This window comes from Camarhynchus parvulus, chromosome 4A (genome assembly GCF_901933205.1).
Source record: "Camarhynchus parvulus chromosome 4A, STF_HiC, whole genome shotgun sequence".
Taxonomy (NCBI): Eukaryota; Metazoa; Chordata; class Aves; order Passeriformes; family Thraupidae; genus Camarhynchus; species Camarhynchus parvulus.
This window is the reverse complement of record NC_044600.1, coordinates 7,688,623-7,695,467: the sequence shown is the minus strand read 5'-3', so window position 1 is coordinate 7,695,467 and position 6,845 is coordinate 7,688,623. Positions and strand designations below refer to the sequence as shown.

General features: G+C 46.7%; 1 protein-coding gene across 1 annotated transcript; it reads right to left on the bottom strand.

Annotated features, from left to right (window-relative positions):
- Nucleotides 1-1,504: 1,504 nt before the first annotated feature.
- On the bottom strand, nucleotides 1,505-5,647 carry LOC115915028 (protein FAM162B-like). Its single transcript, XM_030967960.1, has 4 exons — nucleotides 5,515-5,647; nucleotides 3,578-3,683; nucleotides 2,265-2,373; nucleotides 1,505-1,612 (listed from the first exon to the last, which is right to left on the bottom strand). Exons 1-4 carry the CDS (start codon nucleotides 5,645-5,647, stop codon nucleotides 1,505-1,507), a joined length of 456 nt encoding a protein of 151 aa, XP_030823820.1.
- Nucleotides 5,648-6,845: the final 1,198 nt, after the last annotated feature.

Here is a 6,845-nt window from a genome sequence, read left to right as displayed (position 1 = left end):
TGACATGCACCTTCTGAAAAGGGGCACATTAAAGTAATTTATGAATTAAAAAAAAAATCTAAGAGACTGAGCAAGCTCTTTTAGTTTATTCCCAAATGAGCACTAACTTTGAGGTACTTCTTGCAGTTTATTGCACTAACCAAGAAAACCAGGTCATATAAAATGAAAGAGGCCGTATTACCTGTGAAGCAAAAGTGCCTTCTCAGCAGAAGGCACTTTTGTTCACTCTCTACTTGTCCTAGACCATTATTCCACTTCCCTGAGATGTGCTTTGTGAGGAATACTACAGGGACCAGACATCAGTTTTGGTGAACTGTACTGCATGGGGCTCTGAGTCAGAAACAAGGAGTGCAAGCCTGGAGATGTGACAGAGGTAACATCCCCCTCACCCTAAACAGGTGTGCAGCATGGAGAGAAGTGCTCCTAAGGAGCACCAGAGGGAAAAAACTGCCCAGAAGCCACAGGCACAAAAGATGGAGTCCCAGAGCCCAACAACTGCTGCCCACCAGCCAATGCCTCAGCCCAACTTTGCCAGCAGCTTGTTTGTGCAGTGACACTTCAGCAAGAAATGGACGTGATTTTTGACACAATAAACCACAGAGACCCGAGCAGGAGCTTCCAAACTCCCCTGGAGCACAAGTGTGACCGCTCCAAGTAAAAAACCTTGGAAAGGCCAACCCCAGTGTGGTGCTCAGGACATTGCCCCAGGGCTGAGCATGGCTGCAGCACCTCCTCCAGCAGCTGGGGTCAGACTGGCTGGGTTTTGCCTCACCATGTCCCTTGGGACTCCGTGCAGCACATCCAGCTCCACCAGCCAGCATTGCAGGTCTTGAGGGGTTACATGTGACACTTGGGGGATCAGAGCATCAGCACCCACAGGCATGAACTGGGGCCTGTCTTGAAGTTAAGTCACTTTGTGAAAATGTAATTTTCAATATCTCATTAGGACTTCTCCCATCTGTTAAGCATCATCCCAGAGATTTTGGTGACACTCTAAATGAAGCTGTGAAGAGATGTGTTTGTTTTAGATGTAATTGGACAGCTGTTTTATTATGAGTTAATGAACTATGATGATTAAAAAGAATTCAGTTTTAGCAAACCATGTATTAACAATTACTCTGGACTAAAATCACAGCTAAGCAAGTGCTAGACAACTTTCATGACAATCATTGGGAGCAATGATTGGATTGGAGGAGACCTGAGCACCAGCAGCACCATGAAAAGCTGATCCTGAGCTGGGCAGCCCTGAATTTGTCCTTTCCACAGTTTGCAGTTTAAAAGAGATCTTTGTATATGAGCTGGGCCTGGTGCCAAAGACCAGAAGCCACAAAAAGCAGTTCGTTTCCATAGGAGGTTCCCAGTTTGCAGGGAGCAGTTTTTAAGCAGTGAAGTCTTTGCTCTGAGAGTTTCAGTGAAAAAACTCTTAAGAGTTAAACGAAGACAGGTCCATATGCCACATGTGCAAATCACTTATATCCTTATGTTAAAATAAATCTGTTCCAGATCATTGTGACTTCCCGACAGCTGCCTCCTGACCTTTCTCCACTTCAGCCCTCCATTTGGCCTTCTTTTCTGCATTCACCCTCAGCAGCGTCTGATCCTTCTTGGCAGCCTGGAAACAATTTGGTGGAAATCATTGCCTGCACACAATTGCCACCACAAAATTTCCCCACATCTGCACCCCTTCCTTTGACACCTCGCTCTCCTTTTTGATATTTTGCAGTGATAGAAGTTAATCTGTTTCCTTGTTATACCACTTTTTCAGCATTTGCAGCTCTGATTAGCAGGAGAATTACGCTGTAAATTGTTTACAGGTGCCCTGGGACTTGCAAGTCAAACTGGAGACCCAGCAGTGGGGTGGGACAGGGAGAAGAGTCACAGCTCTTGGTGACCATGGTGGCATCCAGGCCAGGCAGGCAGGACCACAGGAGCCTCATGGCTGACAGGTGTCAGGCAGAACCAGGTTCCACTGACACTGTCTGAGCTATTCCATCACCTTTGGCCCAGCCTCCTGTTGAGACACTGTCATATAGAGCATTGCACTGCACAGTTTATGGCAGTGTGGGTCAGGAGCAACACATTAATCAGCAGGTTGTGCTTTCTAATGCCAGTGTCTCCTCTGGAGAAGGAGTGATACACACCCTGTGCATACATTGCTCATGTGTATGTATTCTCAAACCTATCTGTCACCCAGGTGCTTATTTCCAAAGAACATACATAGACCACGCATTAAGTGAACCAGTTCCCCCAGAAGCAATACTCACTTCTTTGCCTGAGATGATCATGGTCACACAGCCCAGCACAGTCAGTGCAATCATGATGTAGCAAACCTTTATCCTGGCAATGTTCCTGGCACTGTCAAGCACCTCAGACCTGTGGAGGACAGAGCAGATTTTCCATTCTGCAGCAGCCTGTGGGAAATGGGATCATGGGGAGATGGGTAATGAATGCTCAAGACTTGCAGCTACTTCCTGTCAATGTATAATGGGGTTCAGCCTTCTCTTTCTGCAGCTGCTTAAAGGAGGACTGTAAAAATTAGCCTGTGGGGAAAAGATTTAGGTCAAAAGCCATCAGTAATAACAGGATTAAAAACTCTTGCTCTCCTGTATTCTTTTATTGTGTGAGAGAGTGAATGCCTGTAAAATGACAGGGGTGGGAAAGTCTTTCCACTATAATAACAAAGGGCTGATCTTTGGGTGCTGCAGGGCAGGCCATGGGGTGCTGTGCAGCACCAGGAGGCACTGGGGCCATGGCACCAGAGCCAGGCAATGCCACCCTCAGGGAATTAAAAGCCCACCACAGCACAGCCTCTGCCAGGCAGTTGGCACCAGCCCCATGAGGCTGTGGTGGGAGGCTGACTGGGTCAGAGCACACAGCTGCACCATCCAGGAGTTTTCTTCCCAAGCAGCTGAACAGCCCCATCCATCGCTGGAAAGTCTCCACCACCTTCCATGAGTAACTCCTGGCATATAACCAACAATCCATGTTTGCAAGAAACTGCAGCATGGCAATGAGCCATCCCTGAAATGAAATCCAGCCATGGATTTACTCACACCTGCAAGGGGAAGGACAGCTGGAGGTGAATCCAGGATGTCACAAGTCAGAAGCATTAGGACTCCAAAACTGAGTGCAACCCTTTAACAAAATATCTCAGCAAGGAGGTGGAACCACAGCCCATACAGGAGGAACTCATTGTCACCAAAGCTGTATGTAGCCCCAGCTTCTAATTAAAATTTATGCAGCATTATTAATCACTAATCAATAAAACCTAGAAAAGCATGTAAAAACCCAGATTGAATGATATCTTATCATGGCAGCTTCTGCGTTTCAAAGCCACTTGTCTTGCAAAAGATACTTCAGCTTAGTCTGAAATTTGTGATAACGAAAATAAGCAAATCCAGTTTACCTCACAGGGAATGACAAAAAGTTACAAAAGTTACAATTATTTACAGCTATTTTTGGACACCAGCATGGGGGAGGCACTAACCCCCACAAGAGCACAGCTCTGGATAATGCAGACTGGGGTCTCAATCTGTGTGTTCACAGCCAAAAGAATCATTGTGACAGGTCCACTTACGAAATGTGCCTGGGAATGTCCTCCTCCTTTTTAAAGCGTCCTGACCATACTAGCACCTTTTTATCAAAATTTGTAGGCCTTCTTTCATTCCTGAAAGGTTCTTTACCTGTAAGAGATTTTGTACAAAGCAATGAGCTAAGCTTCAAGAAGGGAAAAGAGCTGTTGGTGCAAAGGGAAAAGGATTGAAAGTTTAAAATTACACTTTTCTATTCTGTGGAACTAAACGTGCTTTTTAACATCAAAAAGACTCAGCAGGTGGTGTGAGGTCCTTTGTTACATTTGCAGCTTATTTAATTTTACTTTCTTCCCTTTCATTTTGGTAGATTTTAAACTGAAAAATCTCTTCTAAACTTCCCGATTAAGAGGGCAAACGATGTGGGGCTGAAGTCCCCGAGCCCACAGCAACATCTCACCCTGCGAGCATCTTGTTTTAAATGGCCCAACTAGTGAGTTAAGCAAACTGCCAGCAGCACCAGTAGCTAACTCCTCCACAGCTTCTCCTGAAATCACTGATGGAGAGATGATATCTGCTAAAATGCAGCCTGGTGGGAGACTGGCAGTTGTTCTCATGCAAGCTGGGTACCACATTACTGCACTCTAATGATGATACATTACACCCCATCAGGCTACCACGGTGATGCTATTTGCATGCTGTCACCCACAGCACAGTGAGAAAAGGACTCTGGCTCCTCTTGATGGACACAAACCCAATAATAGGCAACAACAAGGACAGTGGCAGAGAGACCTGGAAAACATAGTAAGCAATGGCTGGCTCAAAGCCCTGGCTTTTGCAGTGCACACCTGTACAAGTGGTCTCTGCAAGGCAGCTGAGACTGCTCACCCAGTACTTACACCCAGGTAGGTGCACCCACACTACAATGCCCCGTGCCTGCAAATGTGGGGCCTGGGTTGGGAAATGTCCAATTGTGACCAGAATGGGCAGGAAGAGATGGACATGAAGATGTCTCCAGTCTCAGCATCCTCACTCCCTGCCTGTTGCTGGAATTCAGCTGAAAGGAAATCACTGCTGCTACAGAACAGGGTGTGGAAAGAATTTCTTCCTGACTGTGTTGAGCTGGTGAAATTATAGTAAGTGCCTTGGCCCCAGAGCTGCTCATGCATGCCAGGACTTGTAAGTGGCTGAAAAATCCCAGTTGTAAATCTTGGCCCAGGTAAATTTAGTCTCCTGCTTCTCCTATTTCTCTCACAAAGTGCAGTGAGACCAGGAGAGCTACATCAGCAGGTGCCAGAATCAAATCTGCAGCAAGCAGTACACTTGCTAAAAGCAGATGCTCCATCCCAAGGAAGACAAGGGCAAAGCCCCATGCTGGAGACCCCCAGCCATCCCACAGGAGCACAGCCAGGCCCATGCAGCCCAGCTTTCCAAGGGTGAGGCCTCTGCAAAGGCACAGCCAAGGAAGTGGTGGTGCAAAGAAGAGAAACCCTGTCCATACCAGGAAGCTTGTTCATCTGGGAGCAGCCCATGCCTGCTCCCTGCCTCATAATCCAGGGCACTGCCTGGCACAAGCACACACAGCTGTGGCTGTAACCTGGCAGGGAGCAGAGCAGGAAGCAGAGGGGAGTAAATCCTCCACTTGCACCAGCCCTGCACACTCAGGGACATGCACTGATCCTCCTCTGGAGACCTGGCAGCTGGGTAAGAGGAGGAACATTTATTTGTTTTAATTGACAGATTTCCTGACATGAAGCATCAGTTGGTATTTGCTGCCGTAGCAGACCAGCTATATAATAAAAAAAGCTTTACCCCTGTGCACTGTGCCGGTCAGAGCTCTGGGTGTGCTCCCTGCCCCAGCTGACAAAGCCCTGCAGCAACTCAGCCATGGCTGAGAATGAGGCTCATTTTCTCACCTTTTCCAGCAAATACCCTTTCCCTCCGTGCTGCAGCACCACACAGTGACCAAAGGCTTTCCACCCACCTGGATGAGCTGTCTGCAGAGCCGTGTCCTGGGTGTTCTTTGCTTTGCTGCCAGCAGCCCTGGTGGGGCACAGGACCAGCCCAGCCACCCGCTGCCACAGCCCAGGGCTGTGCCCCAGCAGCCTCCCCAGCATCCTGCCCTGAGCCACCACTGCCCCACCAGCCCGGGCAGGAGCCCTAGAGGCTGCTGCTAGGATTTATTAAAGTAAAAATAACCCTTCCTGAAAGAAGGGAGTAGCATGCACTTCCACCCTAACTGACAACAGGCTTTGCTTACATCACAATGACGAGTTAAATTTATCACCCGTGATTACCAAAATGACACACCCTGGGAGCTGGGCGGGCAGAAATCACTGCTGGGGCAGCTCACACCCAGCTCTGACTCTGCCACAGGCTCCCCATCCCAAGGAGCTGCTCAGGAGAACAGTGGTTATTTACACTATTTTCTCAGTCCTTACTATGGAAGAACTAAAATAAGACAGTGTGCTGTATTTCCCCAAAGACAGGCTTAGTGAGTGCTAATTATCACAGCTGGTTAAGCTGTTAGAGTTCTTAATTGCTCTCAGCTACAAAATAATCTTGCAAATCAGTTGCTTTAAACAGATTTTATGAAAAGGAGCAGTATTTACCACATCTCAGAATAAATGTGGTTTGGTGGCAGGAAAATAAAGTTGATGTCTGTACCTATAAATTCATAGGAAGTCCATCTCACATGCAGACTGCAAACTTTCCTAGCAAAGAATTATACTTCAGATATGCTTCAGGTTTAAAACAGTAAACTAAGAAATTATAACAAAAGCCTCAGCTGGGGTAGTATTTGTCAGTCAGTAAAATTGTCATTAAAATGTAGTGATACCTATAAAGCATTTGGCCTCCACAAATTCTGGATAATGCTGAATGTTTTCCATAACACCAACTGTTCTAACCAGAGAAAGAACCACAACCAATGCTGTTTTATCACTTCAACATTTCTCCTGCATTTTGAACAAAATTCTTCCTGATGGGTCAGGAAATGGAAATGCAAAATACTTGTTTCATTTGGAGCTGTGGGGTAGTTACTCTCCTTAGACATACAAGGCCCTAAAGCTGATTTACAGGTAAGGAAAAAAAATCCATTCAAAAGTGAAGAAGCAGTTGCCAAAAGGAAAATTTTCAGAACCACTTAGCAATACCATCAAATGCAATATTGCAGATAATCAAAATGTGTCTAAGAGCAAGGGGAGGGACTGCAAGGGAAGAGTACTGAAGGTGTGGGCAGGACTATTCTTAAGGGGCTGAAAGGATGAAAGATGTGAAACAGATGCAGCTCTGGCTCCTCAACTTCTGCCCCAA